The sequence below is a fragment of the Humulus lupulus genome, chromosome X, assembly GCF_963169125.1.
Source record: "Humulus lupulus chromosome X, drHumLupu1.1, whole genome shotgun sequence".
NCBI lineage: Eukaryota > Viridiplantae > Streptophyta > Magnoliopsida > Rosales > Cannabaceae > Humulus > Humulus lupulus.
The window spans coordinates 5701884-5720472 of record NC_084802.1 but is presented as its reverse complement, the minus strand read 5'-3'; the positions used below and the strand labels follow the sequence as shown (position 1 = coordinate 5720472).

At 34.1% G+C, this 18589-nt stretch overlaps 3 protein-coding genes across 5 annotated transcripts; 2 read left to right on the top strand and 1 right to left on the bottom strand.

Moving 5' to 3' along the window:
• Window positions 1-859: 859 nt before the first annotated feature.
• On the bottom strand, window positions 860-8889 carry LOC133803350 (dynamin-related protein 3A-like). The gene is made up of 19 exons (XM_062241357.1): window positions 8399-8889; window positions 7259-7541; window positions 7124-7152; window positions 6917-7018; window positions 6549-6617; window positions 6398-6457; window positions 6122-6235; window positions 5639-5687; window positions 5016-5125; window positions 4701-4796; window positions 4454-4546; window positions 4244-4381; window positions 3857-3943; window positions 3102-3144; window positions 2883-3031; window positions 2649-2792; window positions 2515-2567; window positions 1559-1658; window positions 860-1143 (listed from the first exon to the last, which is right to left on the bottom strand). The coding sequence occupies exons 1-19, from the start codon at window positions 8774-8776 to the stop codon at window positions 1057-1059; spliced, it is 2184 nt and encodes a 727-aa protein (XP_062097341.1). The 5' UTR covers window positions 8777-8889; the 3' UTR covers window positions 860-1056.
• Window positions 8890-12271: 3382 nt separating this feature from the next.
• LOC133807326 (lariat debranching enzyme) lies at window positions 12272-15908 on the top strand. Of its 3 annotated transcripts, none has more exons than XM_062245579.1 (10): window positions 12272-12492; window positions 12576-12733; window positions 12979-13100; window positions 13362-13555; window positions 14031-14213; window positions 14303-14421; window positions 14525-14664; window positions 14837-14956; window positions 15195-15339; window positions 15504-15908. In XM_062245579.1, exons 1-9 carry the CDS (start codon window positions 12370-12372, stop codon window positions 15278-15280), a joined length of 1245 nt encoding a protein of 414 aa, XP_062101563.1. In that variant the 5' UTR covers window positions 12272-12369; the 3' UTR covers window positions 15281-15339; window positions 15504-15908. The 3 variants fall into 3 exon arrangements, with proteins under 3 accessions (XP_062101563.1, XP_062101565.1, XP_062101564.1); XM_062245581.1 differs by having other exon boundaries at window positions 15449-15908; XM_062245580.1 differs by having other exon boundaries at window positions 15195-15395.
• Window positions 15909-16271: 363 nt separating this feature from the next.
• Window positions 16272-18332, top strand: LOC133807327 (peroxidase 46-like). The gene is made up of 4 exons (XM_062245582.1): window positions 16272-16612; window positions 17106-17285; window positions 17378-17543; window positions 17774-18332. The coding sequence occupies exons 1-4, from the start codon at window positions 16370-16372 to the stop codon at window positions 18190-18192; spliced, it is 1008 nt and encodes a 335-aa protein (XP_062101566.1). The 5' UTR covers window positions 16272-16369; the 3' UTR covers window positions 18193-18332.
• The last annotated feature ends 257 nt before the right edge of the window (window positions 18333-18589 follow it).

Here is an 18589-nt window from a genome sequence, read left to right as displayed (position 1 = left end):
AAATTATTTTATCTCATTATTTATTACAAACTTTAAAAAAAAAATCTCTTTGTAAATATATTTGTTAATTTTTTATTTAAGTTTTAAAAAAACACTAAAAAATTATTTTTAGAAAATATTAACCAAGCACCTCTTGTTTTATTTTTAAATTACAAAAACTGTTTTCTATATGATAACACAACTTAAAAATAAAAAACAGAAAACAATGTCAAACAGACCCCAGTTTCTTTATTATTATTTTTTTTACAAAATGTGCATGAACAGGGAGCTATATACTCTTGAGTAAAATTTAAAGTACACAACTCTAAACTTACTAATATTGGACCCAAACAAGTAAACAAATTACTTGTATTATACCACAATAAAAGACACTACAATATTTTCCAAAGACCACTCACAATTTGAAGAGAAATAGACACTCAATAGGAAGCTCACAACTTACACCCAAAACACCACACTAAGAATACAAAGACTTATTTTTGGAGGATGCCTAACCCAAATGCAAGAGAGGGTATTTATAGTCCTCACCATTCAATCTACAACATACAAATATTAAATTGAGAAATAATCCTAGCCATACATTATTACCACATTCTACACACTTCTCCTAAAAAATCTACTTTCTACGTCCTTCTATAATTTTCTCTTAAAAATATCTTTCTTCCACATTTGTTGAGAAGCTTCCATTGTCTTGGCTTTAGATAAAATGGATTGAGCTTTTATTTACCTTTTGGCTTGGACATTTGAACTTTTTGGGCTGACATTGATTCTTAACATATACAATGTGAAACTCAACTCAACATTAATACCATCTCTGTTTACATGGTATCAAAATGTGTATAAATAGGGAGAGCCTAAATACAATGTAAAACTCAACTCAACATTAATACATATATCTGTTACAGTTACATAGCATCAAAGTTTTTGCATTATCTTATATTTATACTAAATTAGCAATACAAATTTAACGTTGATTTTTCGGTCAAGTAATTTAAAAAGTTTCTGAAGATTCGAAATAATCCTCAAGTTGGTAGAAATATGTAATCCCTGAAACACTTACGAGGCCTTAGTTGAACTTGCATCGGTGCAAAAGCTTGAATATGAGCTTCCAGTTGAGACATCAGATTCAACTTCATCAAGCATCTGAAATAATAAGCACGATTCTGCCTTAGCTTATTTTAAGCTACTTTTTCCTTTTCGAATTAAAAAAAAAAAAAAAAAACATTTCTAGGAGTGTTTGAATAAAAACAAATTCATTTTTTAATTCAAAAGGTCTTTTTAGAGAAGCTATTTTCTAAACTAGAATAATTTTTATATCCAAAAACTTTGTAAAGAACTTTTCATTAAAAAAAGATCTTCTTCATCATATGATAGTTATCTAAAAAAAAAGTCAAACCTTTTACTTATACTTTAAGCTATATAGGCAAAAGAAAATCTTTGCCAAACATTTAACTTTTGCTCAACACAAATACACAATGAAACAAATTGCTATGCGAATGGATGTGGTTGAATATCAACAATGAAAATCATGGTAACAACTATAAATGTTTGAAGTTACCTCAATGGCTTCTTGTAAAACCTGAAACAATTCTTGATTACGTTTCCTTTTCAAGACAACCTCATCGTCCTCCAGCAATAGCTCTTCAAATAGGTCCCCTCTGCATGATTACCAGCAGGAAAAGACGGTTCAAAATTGCAGAGTCATTTCACAACTCATGCTAGTATTATACTACAAAATTAAATATGTCTCGCTCTGCCCGTGTCTGGATTCTCATAAGTTTTTGCCTATAGAAAAATTCACAACTCATGCTTTCAGGGCTTATAATCAGTAATTCTATGGCCGAAAGCTTTTATCACACAACAAAGAAGCCTCAAGATCAACTGCTTGTGGCAGAGCACCTTGTAGGCAACTCTTTGGGCTATTTGGCTGGAAAGGTATAGTAGAATATTTGAAGTTGTTTTTAGCTTGGAGTAGACTATTTGGGATAAGATTCAGTTTTGGATTGCAACTTGGGTGCATAGATCTAAATGTTTTGAGGGGTTACTTTTTTGGATCTTTGCAAGGACTGGGGTAATTTATGGCTCTAGTGTTGCAGGCTTTGGAGTTTTATTGTGGTTGGTTTGGTGTCTTGTTTGTTTAAATGGTTTTCTTGTTTGGTGTCTTGTTGGCTTGTGTTACTACGGTTTTCTCCACTATATGTGAGGGCTCTCAATTTATTTGAGAGAAGGTCAGTCTAAGACAAAGGCGTCTGTCTCTTTTTTTTAAAAAAAAAAAAAACTGCTTGATGACACATTAACCCTAAACCACATCCAAACCATCAGAAAATCACCCTCAACTCTAGTAACTCGTTTCAGTTGGGTCCCTGAATCATCGTTTATCTAGAATTTTAGTTATTGAGATATTCCCTTCTTTACTGAATCTAGATACTATCTTAACTAGATGAAAACCGAAAAGTTGCACAATACATTATATTTTCATTTAAGGATTCAAGACTCCAAATTTGAACTAGGTACCTGTAAAGTTTTTGTGTAAAGGCACTCTGAAGTTTCCGTTTCGTGTGGTTCACCTAAAGCACATCAAGCTCAAACCAAGGTGTCAAAACAGAAAGGGTAAAATATAATAGAAGACAAAGGAGAGATGCACTTACCAGAAAATGCATTATAGCTTTTGGCACTAGATCTTGAATATTCTTTCTGACAATGTCATAGTAAGATCGAATGAGTGATTTTGTTACAAAAATCTCAATTGTTTCATTATCTGTAGCGCCGGGTGGCTTTAATATGGATGGGGGCTGATTCCAATCAGGGCAGTAAGACACAGATATAAGACTAAAAACAAATCAAACATGAAAAATTAACTGCTGTGAGGCAAATATAATTACCTCTTTCAATTGGATGGTACAAGGCATCTGATTAGAACCATCGGGCTCATGTACAGTTGTGCTGCTAGCTGGTTTTCCTTCAGACGATCCCCTGGCCCCGAACATTGATGGTATTGGCATCCTCCAACTACTTGTTGATGTGTTCTCTCCTACATTGCAAGATACAAAGTTTAAAGCTCATTGAACTAGTGACACTGGAAATCTTACATTAAAATTTACCAGATGCTGTAGGTTTCTCATTGTTCACTGAAGGCTGACTTCTCTGCCAAACAAAAATCCTCGGATAAGAAAGTATCTTTAGAACATATCATCGAACGAAATAGAAAGAATTACTACATTTGCAAAAAGGAAAGAGCACTTCAGCATTAAATTCCATCCATTCTATGACAAGAGTCAAACCTGAATATTTCAGTTAGCTGATGTTCTTACAAAGGTCCTGACCAGAGTTAAATAATTAGGTGAGATTTGTTTGGCAGATCAGCTGCCTTTTTCTCTTTAAATATCGTTGTGTACTATGTGCTTAATGAATCAGAAATAAAGAATGTATCATTTCCAAATCATCTTACTTCCATAGTGTAGTTGCAAAAAAACAGTGTTTCATTTCCATTCAGCAATAGAAAATATTCTCATCATATATAAGGTGAATTGGTTCATTTCTTTTATTGATGATTGTTTCCGAATGACTTGGTTATTTCCAATGAAAAATAAGTCTTTTGTGAGCTCAATATTTCCCACCTTTCACTGCAATATGATACAAACACAGTTTGGGGTTCAGATAAAAGTAGCTTGTTCTGATAATTTGAAAGAATTTTTCAACCAAGTCTGCAAACCTCTCTTTGTTATTGTAATAAGACAGTTTTACCAGTCTTCAGAACTCAACTAATCCCCCCAATTCGGTGTGGCCAAAGAAAACTTATTTGATAAGCTATGAAAATTATATAATTTACACTAAAGTGGTAGGGTGGAACTTGTACCTGTTGTGATCTCAATTGCTCCAAAGCAAGCTTAACAGCCTTGCCGCCATTGAGGAAATTTGGATGCGAATAATTGATGCAATCCATCTGAAATGAAGGTTGGTCGATCATCTTAAAACCACACAAAAAAAAAAAAGAAGAAAACAGTTGGATCTGTAATGATATACAATACTAAGAATCATGCATATATGATATGTTCCAAATAGATAAATCAGAATGAAATCAATGAAGAATTGTTGCTTGTGTAATGCTCAAGAAACCAAATGAAACATCAACTTTCTTTCTATCAGTTCCAAATTTTATAGGAAAAAAAAGTAATAATAATTGTAACAATCAAATCTCAATACTAATAGATATACCAGATAGCTTATGAAATGAGAGAACTACCTCCATCTCTATAAGATCTCCTATCATTTTCTCAGCAGGCTTTACACCATCACGTAAAAACTTCACCATAATTTCATCCATGCGCCTTCTCAAAGTTGGAAACCTTTGCAAGTCATTTACTTCACAAGCATGACTAATCTGCAACAAAACAATTACCTTCATGCTCATATTTAAATCTTTCAAAACATTAAATAATAGAAAGCATCTCACCTTCATCAGTTCATCATAAACATATCGGACACACTGAAGACTAGGGTCCAACAACCGAGCAATTTGTGTTCTAACCAAAACTTCAAATGGGGCCTGAAATGTGGTTTAGGTAAGAACTTTTTTAATGCTCGTTCCCACATCTTCGGAAGGCAGAAAAGGTAAGAAGTTACCATCCCAACATCCTTATCATAAAGGAAGATGCATAATAGGTACAACAATACAGCACATGTCATTATCATCATCTCACCTCTGGAACAATTATTAATGCATTCCTAGCACCAGCAGCATTTTGAATAGCTATCTGGATATCATTATCAGTTAGACCTTCACAAGGGTCAACTTCCTGCAATTACTCAGCCAAACTGCTTGTTAATACAGTAACACTTTATTTTTAATAATTTATCTTCATATCATGGCAGGTGGACACTAACTTAAGTATAAGAAACAATGGCGACCTTAATGAGATTGTTGTTCCATTTTATCAGATCTAAAATAAAAATATATGTATAAATCACACGCAGCATAAAAACAAAAGACAGTTTTTTTTAAGTTGAAAGTGTACCTCCAGTTTCTTTATAAAAATTGACTGAATTATATAATTGATCCTGGCTCCACCTGACAATTCTTTAGTTGAAATCTCCTGACTACACCCATCCACCAAAGCAGAAAAATCTGTTAATTGAATAAAATAGGTTCAGAAGTGACTTAAGCACCTGTCCAGTAGTATAGCGTCAACTATCATGGATCTTGTGAATAGTTTTATTAGCCTCCATGTTCTTAGTTTGAATATTGGAGTTGTTAAAACCCTAAATCTTTTGAAAGATTATTGGCTTTTAGCCATTGCTGTGGTTGATTTGTCATTCCTCCGTTTGGAAAGGAAATTTGGTTTGCTCCACACAGTTGAAAAGCTGGTTTGCTCGCGCCTAATTAGACATTTAGTTTGAGTTTTCTGTATGGATTTTCTTTCTGTTAAGCAATGTAATGACTCGGGTAGCCTGTATTAGTTAAATTTGTGCTGCTTGTAATGAACTATGTCCAATTGACCCTTTAATGGAAATTTCACTATCTTACCAAAAAAAAACATGAAAGATAGTACTTGAGTACAATGCAAATTCTCTAGATTACAAAAAAGACTGAACAAAGAAAACTAAATTATGACCAAGATAACAGGATATTGAAATTTACCTTCACAATATTTTGACAAAATGTTCAACAAAATTACTCCTTTTTCCATCTGGTAGGACAAGGCAGCAAAACCAACTTGAATTAATAATCGTCATAGTAGTGACTAGTGAGACAAGTAAAGCTATAAGTTTTGAGGAGTAAATCAGTAAATAATAATTAACAAAGAGATGAACAAACTTCCACACAAATCTAAGAAACAAAATTTACCAATGTTTCTAAACTCAAAGTTCAAATGACAATTTTCACATTTTAGACATGCAACTAATAATTATCCATATTACAGTGGCATATTTAGAAGCTAACATTATTCAAGATCCAAGCAAATATGATGAGGGTTCTCAATTTATTTGAGAAGAGGTCACTCTCTGACCTTTGTCTCTTTTTCAAAAAAAAAAATATGCAGAAAACTAAAACCCCAAAACACTAGGTCTTATAACCCAGTAACATAGCAAAACTAATTCATATGATTACAATGCAACTTACATTAGCCTCTACAAGGTATCCATAGGTCTGAAGTTCTTTAACAATAGCAGTCATTTTTGAGTTCAGCTCAGATTTCAAACTTGGGAGAGCCATTCTGATATGTTGTTCCAAAATCTGGTAGGTGAGCAAACCATGACAACAATTAAAAAGAGGATAGGAGTAAGTTAATAACAACTGAAATGAGACGCAAAAGCATCTAAAACTTGAAATTGAATTAATCCATTTATAAGAATCAAGCAGTAATAATGATGCAAAAAAAAAAGGAGTTAAACCAACCTGATTTAGCTTCCTTGACAGCTGATGAATGCCACAACAACTAGACAGACCACTATATACCTTTAAAATGAAATTTGAACAAAATTTAAGAACCAAAGCAAATTTAACCTATTCTTCAAGTCAAAATGGTAATCAAGGGAGTGCACAGTACAGGACGATCACGAAAGAATTTCTCTTCATGAGAAAGAGCATCAGCAATGCTATGTTTTTTATTAATGTCCTGCAATTCGAAACAAGGAATGAGCAAAACTCATCAAATCGGCTTGGCCATAACAAGAGAGTGAAACCTCATTAAAAAAAAGAAAAGAAAAAATCAGCATCTCACAACAAGCTTGTAGTATTTATAAAAGATGTAGGACAACATGTGGTGACCACATAAGGATAATTTTCACAATAAGAAAAGATAAGGTGGTATGTGTAAAGCCACAAAGATTTTTGAAGAAAACTTTTAATACAAGTCAATAGTAGTTTCTGCGTTTCATATTTTAACACTTTCACCAAGAAAAATATAAAAGCTACCTCTTGGCTTCGATTAACAACACCAATATAACCAAGGCGTAGTGGAACAACTTTCCCAAGCAAAAAGTTGCGGGCATCAGTTCCTCGATCCATTATATCAAGCTACAAAGAGAACCATATAACAACTAAAGAGTATGATCAAAACAAACACTAAAGAAAGTGAAAAATATCCTTCATTTTAATCTTGAAAAGAAGAGAAATACAGACCTTTGTGATTACACCAATTGTTCGAGAACCTGTTCAACAATCATGTCAGGCACAAAAAAGCTAGCTTGTAGCACAAAACACAAAGTAGAGTAAACTCAGTGACCAAAAATCCAACCACAAAGCAATTCCTACTACCAGTTGGATCAGCTTCTCTAGCCATTTGAAGTGCATCCGAGTTAGCCAGATCAGAATTTGCAGGACTAACAGCCAGTATAATACACTTTTCTTGCCTAATTTGGGCCATTATCATTTTCCTAACCTTTGCTTCTATATCCCTTGGTTGATCTCCAACAGGGACTTTAGTGATGCCGGGTAAATCAACAAGCATCATATTAAGTACATTTGGAGAGGAAATCTTTAAGAAAATGTGTTTATCTGAAACCCCTTTGTTCAACCCTGCTTCTCTGTCAGTCTCAGCCTTCATCAATCAAATACAAAGCATGTCACCATACACAACCAAAGAAAATTACAAATTGGGGGCAGTATACGGTGTGTGCTTTCTCAAAACAAATTAGATGCCAACCACAAGAATGATCCAAACAAAGAGTGAAATCATTGGAAGCATATAATGGACGATATTAGTGAAAGGTAGCTGTGATTTTGCTTAAGCAGAGATTATCGAGCACAATAATAATTCATAGTTGCTATTTCTTCTAATAATAAAAATATGAGAAATAAATATTTAGAAAAATCTTGTTACAGACAGCACCGCTCTCTAAATATCAAGCAAAACACTACTAGATGAAAATTGTAAAATAAAGAATATGAGAATTTATTTGAATAAAATTTAAGGGAACAATTACACCACATCTATTTTTTTCAATATCGGTGTATTTTTTTTTTTTTTAGGCACCTAGACAAATAACATCTTAAATTTTTTTTTTATATGGCTGTATATATTATAAATATTTAGAATATTTTACAAATTTTTTTCAAAAGAGTGCTATAATCTTTTTTGTTTTTATTTTTTCATATCAAAATAAAATTCTAATATGGTCAGTAAACTAAATTCATATATTTATAACTAAAATAAATATATACTTAAGATTTCATTCTAAATAACTATATACATAGAGTTGATAAAATAAAAATATTACAATTGTTTGCTGAAAAAAAAATCCTTGATTGAACTTAAATAATCGTTCATTAATTAATAAATAAAACAATTTTTTTGCAAAAAAATAAAAATAATTAAAAATATAAATATAACAAAATTAAAATTAAGTCATCATATTAATATGACCTTTAAAAAAGCATGATCATGAAAATATCGACCTGAATTTCGCGGCGAATCTTGGAAAAATCATGGAAGCGGCTTCCAGGCAAATGACGAAACTCGCCCCACTCTGCTCCATCATCGGCGGAATTCGCCGGCTGATTCTCCAGCACCAGTAGAAGCGGTCTCCGAGTACATATACCGCAGCCGCGAGGAAGAAAATCCCGGCCGACGAGCGCCTCCAGCACGCTAGACTTGCCGCTGCTCTGGCTCCCTATAACCGCGACCAAAGGCAGAGAAATATCCAACAAATTATTCCCGAGTGGAGCAATGATTTCCTGGAGTTTATTGATGATCGGCACTAAGGACGAACCGAGAGTCGCCGGAGCTTTTGGCTTTGTATAGATAGGGTTCACCGGTCTAGTTTCTTCCCCCATTGTTCAAGTATAAATGTTGGTGGTCGAGACTCGAGAAAGAGCTTAGAAGAGTTTGTATGGAGTGAGGTGTTGGCGTGGTGTGAAAGTGATGTAATTCTTAGTGAAGAAGAATGCCGTTGGAAATGTGTAAGTTGATGGTATTTATACATGCTATATTTGGTATATCTTGAGGTGACCCTATGGTTGGTTGTTAAAATAACAGTAATTCTTATTAAATTAAAATGTGGGATTTGATATTGGATTGCAACTTGATGCGTCACTTACTTAGTAAACATCGGTCACTATTAGTATCCCTAGCAATACTCGGTGTTATGGTTAGTTGCTACTAGTACCCGTTAATAATACTCAGTGCTGCTATTTGACGCCTTAATAAATGTAACAAAAGATGATTGGTCTAATTTAAGAGATGTACTTGTTTTTGCGACTAGCAGCAACACAAACGGTTGTGATATCTCCCAACTGGAGGCGTTTTTGCAAAAGCTACCGAGCATATATATATATTTTGTGGTGTTGGATACTTTAAATGATGTTAATGGTGTTTGTAACGATTGTTCTAAAATCGATATGGCAATTCGTTATGGAGAGTTGAATTGCAACAAAGGCATCATTAAGTGAAAAATCATACAATTGTGTGTGGTCTTTTTGAAAGATTTTGGAATAAATTGATGCTCCATAATGTGACCAAATCATACATAGCTATGCTAGTTTCTAGTAGAGAGAATAATAATATGAAAAGAATCAAGAGAAAAGGAAAGAATACTATTAAAGCGATCAAGACAAAAGAAAGCTCTCCTCATAAATCTAGTACGCTAAAGGATGCTCTTGAAAAAGCTAAAAAGAAATGAAAGAAAAAAGTTGAGCATATATAATAAGTTTTCTACTATTAATATAATTAATATAAAAGTTGAGTAACACTACCCCTTAGTATAATTAATATAAAATTTCATTATATTAGTACTGCCTTTGTTGAAAACCTTACGAGAAAAAACCTAATGGATAAAACCATAATAAGATAAAAAGGAGTTCTACTGAATAACTCCCCTAATAATAATAATAATAATAATACTAGTTATTCTTACAAATTTTGTAGATAGGTTTTTATTGAATGTGATATATTGAATATTTAAATCATTTTTTTAAGTTATTGTGTGAATGGAATAATTTAGGAGGAATATGTTTTTTATTTTATAATAATTTAGGAAGAACATGTTTAGTTCTAGCACTGTTGATGTAGCCTTCCTTTACCTCAACAACACATGCAACATTGTCTTTATATAATAGAGTTGGATTTTGAAATCCACAAGTTTCTTGAATATGTTAAATCGATGATCTCAACTATACACATTCTCGGCTTGTTTCATGGGGTGCAATAACTACACCATGATTTGAAGATGTTGCAATAAGGGTTTGCTTTTGTGAACGCCATGATATTTTAGTACCTCCATATGTTAATACATGTCTAATTTAAAACCTAACTTTATATAGATATGATAACTAGCTTGCATCTGTATATCCAATGAATCTTTGATTGAATTCTTTGAAGTAAAACACCTAAATTAATATGTTATCCCCATTATTCAAATGATATGTCATAACTGGAAATGCAAACCTAGTGACTCGTGTCAAATAAGTATTATTATGTGGAACTAGGTTTAGTTGTTGTGTAAGTTATGCGATGGTCGTGTATTATGGAGATATATCTACAAAGCATTCGAGAGCCGGTTGCATACTTCTCGTTCTAGACATATTACTCATCCAGGAGTAACTGAGACTTGTTGATTTATTCAAATGTCGTTGCTTATTTGAATTCAAACATTTACTGCACATATTATTCATGAGAGATTTAGATACTGAAAGATTGTCAAATTGTCAAGAGAATTTCGTGCTTAAAAAAACTCAATTAGCTTAGGTTCATCTGATTCTTGAGCATTCAAGTTAAAATGATCAATAAGAAAAACTCATGAATGTAGATTAATTTTTGAGGTCAAACCATGTAAAGCATGTGTGTAATTTCTTTTTGAGTTTATTATATAAGTTCACAAAAGTTATTGTTTCATTCTAAAATTGTCGTTGCCCAAAACATGAGTCAATATTTTGGTGTTCTCGTTAAGAGTTAGAACTCAAGAATGTCTACTTTATACCTCTAAATCCTTTCTTCAATGGTGCCAAAAAAACAAAACCTTGTGATAACAATGGAGAGAAGAAGATCGTCCTTGGAAATGATGGAGACGGAGACGACCCCAGGCTAAAGTAGAGCAAATGTGTGAGCCTATAGGCCTCGTGCAAAATGAAATCAACTGCGTCTATGTCAAACAAGAAGTCGTTGCTACAAACTTTGCAGCACAACTGCACGAGTTGTAGCGGTAGCAAAAATAAGTTGAGGAGCGTCAAAGGAAGGCAATACTCACACTTGAGGCAGGTTTGCAGTTGACAATGGCTAGGTCTCCAACGTACGCCCCACCAAGGTTTCTAAATATTGAAGAACAACCTCTATTGTTCATAATGGGTGAGAATGAGATGATAGGAGAGCCAACGACAATACGGATAGGCATCATCTAGCCTAAGGGCATGGCCAATCTACTTGCTCGTGGAAATTGTGATCCCACTGCTCATGGGAGTTATATTTCCTCAACTCGAAGAGATGACAGAGTAATTTCTATAACATAATTGGCTGCAACTATAATTTATTTACTTGCTAGATTTTGCATTCTGCAAATTCTAGTGATGACAATTCCTTTCTAATTTTTTTAAATCTTCAAATGGATGGGAAAATGTAGTGTTGAAAATGATTTATTTTTGTAAATTAATTTGTTTGATTTGGTTAGCATAATAAATAGTAAATATGTTAAGTCTCAATACCGACTTCTAATGGAACCAATACTTTTGATTCTGAGTATCTTTTGCTTTATACCTTTTTGAACCCTAGATTTTGTCAAATTACCTGTGTTTGACCCTGTATTTTGATAAATGATTTTTTGGACATTTTGTTTTGTAAAATTGTTCAAAAAACTCAATTTTTGTCAAAATTTTATGAGCTAAAATTACAAATAATTTACCAAACTAATAATTTAAAATAAAAATAAAATTATTTTGTCTAACAACTTTGTTGTTATATTTAATTTTTTCTTCATCAAAATTTAGTTTAAGGGTCTATTTGAATAACTTTACAAAAGACAGGGTCCAAATTTTTTTTTTCAAAAGACAGGTCCAAACAAGTAATGAGACAAAACACATTGTCCAAAAAAATATAAACAAAAAAAAACTATCATCTTTTATTTTTTAAATATTAATAAGAAAGAAAAAAACAAGCAAAATAGAGAACCTAACGAAAATCCAAAAAGAAGTGGGTTTAAAATAGGAAGAAGAATTCCCCATTCCACTTATTATTTAATTTTAGATTTTTTTTTATCAAACCAAATAAAAATAAATAAAATAAATTGTAATGGAGTTAATTTATAAAATAATAATTAAAAAAAATTGGGAGCTAACCAAAACAGAAGCGAAGCGGCTTGGCGGCAAAACAAAACAGGTCTGAGTGTGAGAGAGAGAGAGAGAGAAAGGAAGAGTGAGAGTGAGGATCTGGGTTTGCCGCCATGAAAATAGCTGTGGAAGGTTGTATGCATGGTGACCTCGACAACGTTTACAGAACTCTCCAACATCTCGAAAGAGTTAACAACACCAAAATCGATCTCCTCATCTGTTGCGGCGATTTTCAGGTATTCATTTCTCTAAAACCCTAATTTGAATCTTTAATTTTATAATAAAGAAGCTGAGGGTTTTTATCTTTTTGTGGACTTAGTCCGTGAGGAATGAGAATGATTTGGAGAGCTTAAATGTTCCGCCCAAATACCGGTCCATGAACTCCTTTTGGAAGTACTATTCGGGTCAGGAAATCGCTCCTTATCCCACCATTTTCATCGGTGGGAATCACGAAGCTTCCAATTACTTGTGGGAATTGTGAGTATCTCTCAATTTAGTTGTGTTTTCTCGAAAATTTCCAGGATTGCGGATTTGGAATGAAAAACTTGGGTTTTTTTCTCTTGACAATTTTTACATATGAAGTTTGTACATTTATGTTATGATGAAGAACTGTTAAAACAATTCTGTGAAGTTTAATTATGATTGTTTCTTACATTTGTGTCATGGCATTGAGTAAGTTGGTTTGTGTTGTTAGTACTGATTTGGTGGGTATATTACTTTAGGTACTATGGAGGATGGGCTGCACCTAATATATACTTTTTGGGATTTTCTGGGGTGGTCAAGTTTGGCAATGTTCGCATTGGTGGATTCTCTGGAATATATAATGCACGAAATTATCATTTGGGTGAGGTGTTACTTCAACTGCTGGTGTAGTTTCATGTTACTTCTTGAGTGTGAATGTTGTATTTTTTTTTTGTATCCCCTTTTCTGTCTGAACTTCTAGCTTGGTGATGAATGAACTATTAAGAATTTGAAGATGATTGCTTTGCGTTTCATTTAAATTTTCATATTGTGATAAGTTAGTGCTATCATCTTGGCTGTTATCTTATCATATACTGATGGACTCTAAAATGAGATATCTTCTCCTTTTATCTCTTCTGAGCAGGGCATTTTGAGCGGCCTCCATATAATGAGAGCACCATCAGATCTATATATCATGCGCGTGAATACGACGTCCACAAGCTCATGCAAGTTCAGGAACCTATAGATATTTTTCTTTCACATGATTGGCCTCTTGGCATCACTGACTGTGGAGACTGGAAGCAACTTGTTCGGTTCAAGCCATATTTTGAGAAGGAGGTAAGCTTGAGTTTGTCAAGATGTTCAGTGAATGCCATAATGTTGTGTTTAGACAAGATCACGCTTAATTCTTTTCACTTTCCTTTTTTGTTGCTTCTCATGCTTGTTAAATGGAAGCTGGGACTACGGCTGATAATATATAAAAGAAACCTGTAAAATGAGAGAAGAAAGCTTTACACATCTTTAAGACATGCGGTAATAATGTTTTTTAATAATATAATTTGCAAATCATCTCATAATAGAAACATGAAAAATGTAAGAAGAAAGCATAACATATCTGTAGCACGCGTGGTATAAAAAACGGTTTCAATGCCTTGGTGGGCATAACATATTGTTCTCTTTAAAACATGCCACCAAAGCATGACCTCCTTTCCTCTTGATTTTGTTGCCAATCTATTCATATATGAATTGATCATTTCCTTTAATTTATAGCTTCAAAATGACATTTTATGATTACTTGTTGAGATGTGTCCAGATCCAGGAAAGAACACTTGGAAGTAAACCTGCTGCCGAACTGCTGGAGAAATTAAAACCACCGTATTGGTTTTCAGCCCATTTACATTGCAAATTTGCTGCTCGTGTTCAACATGGGGAAGGTGGTCCAGTGACAAACTTTCTTGCTCTCGACAAATGCCTTCCTGGGCGTAGATTTTTACAGGTACTTGATGTGATATTATTGTAGAAAAGGATGCATCTTTGTAGTCTCTGCTGATAGCTAACATCTTTTCGAATTGACTATTTTTTAAGATCATTGAAATCGAATCAGAAGTAGGACCTTATGAAATTCAGTACGATGAAGAATGGTTAGCCATAACTCGGAGATTCAACTCAATATTCCCACAGACCAGGCAACGTGTAAATTTTAGGTGTTCTTCAAGAAATGTGACTTAATTTGACTAACCACATGCTCCTTTTCCTATAATTTTTTTTCTTAGAGAGAGCCACTAAGTCTGGTTTTTTGTATACAAGGAATTTACATCTTGACATGCAAGACTGTCGGCAGTGGGTCAGGACTAGGCTACAAGAAAGAGGAGCCAAACCTTTTGAATTTGCAAGGACAGTTCCATGTTACGATCCTTCAAGATCTGTCTCCAGTAGCTCCTCTCGTGGTAATCATTCTTGAATTTCGATTATTTTGTTGGGGCTATAGTTGTTTTTCCTAATTCTTTTTATGTCATTCTTTTGTTTTTGTTTAGTTTATGATCGTTAATGGTTGGGAATAACAAACTTATTTTCCTGGAAAGAGAAACATTTACAAAACTTCCAACTTCATTTATGCAGGATATACTCGAAATCCTCAAACAGAGTCTTTCTTGCAGTTTCTAGATCTTCCCTATCTCCTTGATAACATGTCAGAACCCTTGGAAGTGTCAAAGACGCCAGATTCACTGATTCATAGAGGTAATTTATTTCTATCTCTTCACGAAGTGTCAAACCCGTGGAATTAAATAATGCTTGAAAAGGAAGCATTGATAAAAGCCTATAGAGTACATTTCAAAGTCAACAAATTTTTTGCTATATACTCTGGTCAATATTTTGTTTAATTACCCTGGAATTGTAATAGAAAAACAGTCCAAGTCTTGTTTTATCCAACAAAGCTATCATTTTCCCTAAACTAATAGTGTTTAGGTATCAACAGGTTCAGTTGATGATAACAGCGAAAACATCCCCATCGATGATGTTGACGACGACGAGGATGAGTTGGCAGAAGATGTGCAAGATTAGGTGGAAAGCTGAAGATGGAAAATGGTGTGAAGCTTCAATAGTAACGTCTTCCACTTAAAGTAAATAACAACGTTTGTACATTCTGGTCCTGATATATTTATTTTGAAAACATAAGGTTCTTTTTACTGAACTTGTTCCTTGTTGTGTTGTTTCTTTGGCCCCATATAGTAATTTAACAAGGAAACAAATTGGACACGTTTGCTAACTTTCTCTGACTGAACAGATGGGACCAAACATGGAAGGTGACCTAAACCTAAACAGGCTCTGCAGGGCAACCGCATTACAGAAGCTGCATGTGGCAAGTTTCATGGTATGCCATTATGGAAAGAGAAGTTCCTTTATAGAAGAGGCATGGTCATTATGGTCATATTGGGATAACCCCTGATAATGATATAGCTGGGGGACCCCATTTGAAAGTCTGGTCACTCTACTGTTGACTTGTCCTAGGTCATTGAACAGTGCCATTTTATTTTGTGTACAACTGGCCAAATCGACCTTGCCGACATATTGAAGGATTTGTATGTTCTAAAAGAAAATAAACAGCTACAAATGAAAGTTAACTGAATTTTTTTGTACTAGAAAGAACTGTGTTTTTGCTTGATAAATTTAGCTGAAATTGTTGGCTTTATGTCCATTTGTGTACATCTGTTTATGTTAGTATCTCAACTAAAACACATTATTCTCATGGTTCACTTCCAACCGAAACTCGTGATTAACGTTAATCATAGACAATATCATATATGCTTTTTTACAAGTTTTATGTTGTGTTTTCTGATATCTACACTCGAAACGCTTCATTAATTAATGTGGGTCCAACTTCTATCTCTATATCTCTCACTTTCTCATTATGTATCTTTCACAAACACGAGTCTAATAATCCAATAGTAATAACCCATCTACTACTTGACGATCTCAACTAACAACATAAATGCAGATTTAAATACACTATCTCTTCCTCTCACTTTCTCAGATACATCCAATTCATTAAAAGGGTAGAGAGTTATTTAGCATAGTAGTATTATTATTTCCACTTTCTCTCAATGTTACTCGAGCTCTTCAAAAGCTCAGCTCTTGAGTCTGAGCTCCCTAATGGAAGAAAAAACTTCCCTTTCTAGACCAGTCCTATGTTATCACTATCTGATTCTCATCTTTTTCTTTTGTATTATTATATCTCCATCTCCTTCTTGTGGGGGCCTCTCTTTTGGGTTCTACACAGCTTCATGTCCTACGGCCGAGTTTATGGTCAGAAACACTGTCAGAACAGCCTCTTCCAGAGACCCAACTATCCCAGGAAAACTCCTTCGTTTGCTCTTCCATGACTGTTTTGTGGAGGTAGCATACTAACATTAACATTCCCTAATCATAGTAAGGAAAAAACAAAGCTCTCTAGCTTGAGAACGAGCTCGTCATGTGTGTAATTTGGGTGGTGTGTCAAAAAATGATTATTTTCTTGACACACCACTCGAAATTCGATGGTCATGATGGCTAAAAACAAAGCTTTCTAGCTCGAGAACGAGCTCATCATGCACCTAATTAAGTGGCGTGTCGAAAAGTGATTATATATGATCATTTTTTTTTTTGGACATACCACTCAAAATTCAGATTGGACTCATCCTTGAACCAAATAGTTTTTTTTTTGTATGTTGTACTATGGTTGTGATGGCTAAAACAAAGCTCTTTAGCTCGAGAACGAGCTCATCATGCGCCTAATTGAATGGTGTGTCAAAAACAGATTATGTGAATGAAATGTAATCACTTTTCAACACAAAATTGGCTCATCTTCGAACTCTTTTGATGTACTCTTTTCTTTTGCATGATTTTACAGGGCTGTGATGCATCAGTGCTGCTACAAGGAAATGAGACAGAACGAAGTGATCCAGCAAACACGTCTCTTGATGGGTTTTCAGTGATAGATTCAGCTAAAAGGGTGCTTGAAAGTTTTTGTCCAGGGACAGTTTCTTGTGCTGATATCTTGGCTTTGGCTGCTAGAGATGCCGTTGAATTTGTGAGTGTTTTATCATTATGTCAACTTATGTCTCAATGCCTTGTGTTGGTTGAGTGTTTAAATTGTTGTTAATGGTGGTGGCTCACTGACAGACCGGCGGACCAGTTGTTGAGATTCCAACTGGTAGAAGAGATGGAAAGGTTTCTGCAGCTTCAAATGTCCGACCTAACATCATTGATACAAGTTTTACAATGGATGAAATGACTAAGCTATTCATCTCTAAAGGGTTGTCCTTGGATGACCTTGTCACCCTTTCAGGTAGATACGTACAATAAATAACCATCTTATTCATCATTGCAGTAGTTGATTGTTATAAGAGACTAAATTCAATTTGTACGTGAGTAATTGGAGAAAATGGTCTTCTTTTGAAAGTCCAGCCGAGTATCGAGTCTGTCTGGAAGGTTATTTTGCAAAAAATTATCAAAAGAAGATCGTTTTCCAAAATAACAGAACGCTGGTTCTGATGTTTTGGCTTGTTTTGCATGCAGGGGCTCACACCATAGGACGAGCACACTGCGGCGCATTCAGTGGCCGGTTTCGACAAGACTCGAAAGGGAAACTTACACTCATCGACACATCACTCGACGCTGCATACGCAGATGAGCTCATGAAGAAATGCCCGGCCAACGCCAACCCTTCTACGGCGGTCAACAATGATCCAGAAACATCCTTTGTGTTTGACAATCAATATTACAAAAATCTTTTGAGAAAGAAAGGGCTATTCCAATCAGACTCTGTCTTGTTTGGTGATGCCAGAACGATCAAACGAGTTGAGAGCTTTGCAAATGACCAATTTAGTTTCTTTGAGAGTTGGAGTCAGTCGTTTTTGAAGCTCACTAGTGTTGGAGTCAAAACAAATGGGGTAGGGGAAATTAGAGCATTATGTTCATCTACTAATAATGTTTGATAATGATGATTAATAAAGATCTTAAGCACTAAGAGCCCCATGTTTGGTTGATGGACATTGATTGTTGCCCTATTTCTATTGTCAAATAAGAACAATGTATAAAATGAAGGTAAGGTCAGTAGCATATTCTTTTATATTAATTTATTTTATATATATATATATGTATTTGATTTTGTCCATTTTCTTGAATCGTTTGTATGTAAGTTTTGAATTTAATGTACTTTTATTTACTTGTATAAAATTATCAGATGATCCTGAGTGCAAAGAGTTTGGTCAACAAAATTCAGACTATATATTAGTAACCAAGTAATTCAAAAATGTCAAATCACATCAAGCAACTAATTGAAACCTTGTTTGATCTTGGATTCAAACTTCAGAATTCCTTTAAAAAGAAAAA

Coding starts and splice junctions, on each gene's coding strand:
- LOC133803350 (XM_062241357.1), bottom strand. CDS start 8,776: ATGGGGGAAGAAACTAGACCGGTGAACCCTATCTATACAAAGCCAAAA. Junction 6,458..6,548: donor AATTCTTTCGTGATCGTCCT/GTACTGTGCACT, acceptor TTCATTTTAAAG/GTATATAGTGGTCTGTCTAG. Junction 4,382..4,453: donor TTTATGATGAACTGATGAAG/GTGAGATGCTTT, acceptor GTTTTGTTGCAG/ATTAGTCATGCTTGTGAAGT.
- LOC133807326 (XM_062245579.1), top strand. CDS start 12,370: ATGAAAATAGCTGTGGAAGGTTGTATGCATGGTGACCTCGACAACGTT. Junction 14,422..14,524: donor AGGCAACGTGTAAATTTTAG/GTGTTCTTCAAG, acceptor TTTGTATACAAG/GAATTTACATCTTGACATGC. Junction 14,957..15,194: donor AGATTCACTGATTCATAGAG/GTAATTTATTTC, acceptor AGGTATCAACAG/GTTCAGTTGATGATAACAGC.
- LOC133807327 (XM_062245582.1), top strand. CDS start 16,370: ATGGAAGAAAAAACTTCCCTTTCTAGACCAGTCCTATGTTATCACTAT. Junction 16,613..17,105: donor TCCATGACTGTTTTGTGGAG/GTAGCATACTAA, acceptor ATGATTTTACAG/GGCTGTGATGCATCAGTGCT. Junction 17,544..17,773: donor TGACCTTGTCACCCTTTCAG/GTAGATACGTAC, acceptor TTTTGCATGCAG/GGGCTCACACCATAGGACGA.